The sequence below is a fragment of the Penaeus monodon genome, chromosome 22 (assembly GCF_015228065.2).
Source record: "Penaeus monodon isolate SGIC_2016 chromosome 22, NSTDA_Pmon_1, whole genome shotgun sequence".
Classification (NCBI taxonomy): domain Eukaryota; kingdom Metazoa; phylum Arthropoda; class Malacostraca; order Decapoda; family Penaeidae; genus Penaeus; species Penaeus monodon.
Window position 1 is genome coordinate 20009844 of NC_051407.1, and position 1334 is coordinate 20011177.

At 45.9% G+C, this 1334-nt stretch overlaps 1 protein-coding gene across 1 annotated transcript in view; it reads left to right on the forward strand.

The window, feature by feature from the left end:
• The window catches only part of LOC119586980, a gene marked incomplete in the record, with an annotated part of 81895 nt that overhangs the window by 23858 nt on the left and 56703 nt on the right, over positions 1–1334 (forward strand). Inside the window, 3 exon segments of the mRNA XM_037935722.1 lie at positions 26–239; positions 697–830; positions 1130–1296. Of these exon segments, the coding sequence (XP_037791650.1) occupies positions 26–239; positions 697–830; positions 1130–1296 (515 nt within the window).

The window sequence follows — 1334 nt, forward strand, 5'->3', positions numbered from 1 at the left end:
CCTAAGCCTCTCCCATTCCTCCAAGACCCGACCTGGACACGATCGAGATGGCGGCGCCCTTGCTCGAGACGGAGGCCGTGCCCGCCGACGCCTTCCTGGGCGTGGGCGCGCTGGTTCACTCCTACTGTCGAGATCACCCAGCCTGCAGTAGCGAGCCGCCCGTGCAGCGAGTCATGGACGCCCTCCACGGCTTCTTGGAAGGAGCTTGCCACAGGGAGTCTTCCGATGACAAGATCCAGGTAAAGAGGCCCTAAGAAGCTTGCAAATACACAGTGAAGGAAAATTATTTATTTCACGGTTTTATAAGAAAGAGCGAAAAGAGGGTTCTTTTACATTATATTAAATCAGTTTCGCCCTGACTGACGGAATTTGTATGCTTAGCATGTATATTTGTCTTTTTAATAGTATATATGAATAATTTCATTTATCTTTTATTAGAACAGTGGATTTACATTTTTACAGTAATTAGATCACTGCAGTCTGCGTTAGCTCTCTTGCAATTCACTTTGAAACTTAACAACTTCTCTAGATGTGAATAACTTTTTTGTCTAAATCTTCAGTGAAATGCAAAGAAATGATAACGAAGGGTACGTTGCTCTAGACCTAACAAACTGTACACAACAGCATATACAAGCTAAAACGAAATGCTTCGGATATACTGCCTGCCCTTTCCTCAATCTTCTTCTCGTCACCCAGATCCTGATGGCGCTGAAGGGGCTGGAGAACGCAGGTCTGGCCGTGAGCGAGACCATTCCGACGAGCCTGGACCAGTGCATCCAAAGCGAGTCTAACGAGAACGAAATCCGACTAGCTGCTATCTCCGCTTTCAGGTAATTGTAATAGGTTTCTCAAAGTGTATTCACCCGCTTTCGATGCGAGGGAAACACATACTTTGATTTTTATGTTTTTTTTTTTTCATTATTCTTTCTTTCATATTTTTTCATGTTTCGTTTGCAGTCTATCTTTCACTTACTCTTTTCTCCCACTCTACCCTTCTCTTACTTTCCTCTTTACACTCTTTCCGTCTCTTTCTTCCTTCCCCCTTTTTCACTATTTCTTTGTTCTACTTTCATCCTTTCCATTTTATTCCATTCATCCCTTAATTCTAACCCGGCTCTGACTGCACCAGGCGGTTCCCTTGTGGCATCTCCCGCGAGCCAGTCCGCCACGTGTTCCTCGACCCCGTGATGGACTCGGAGCTTCGAATAGCCGCTTACTTGGAGCTGATGCGCTGTATCGACTACGCCACGGTGCAACTCGTCAAGCATGTGTTGCTCCACGAAGAAGTCAATCAAGGTCAGAGGAGAGAGGGATAGATGTGTTAGCCGCTACAC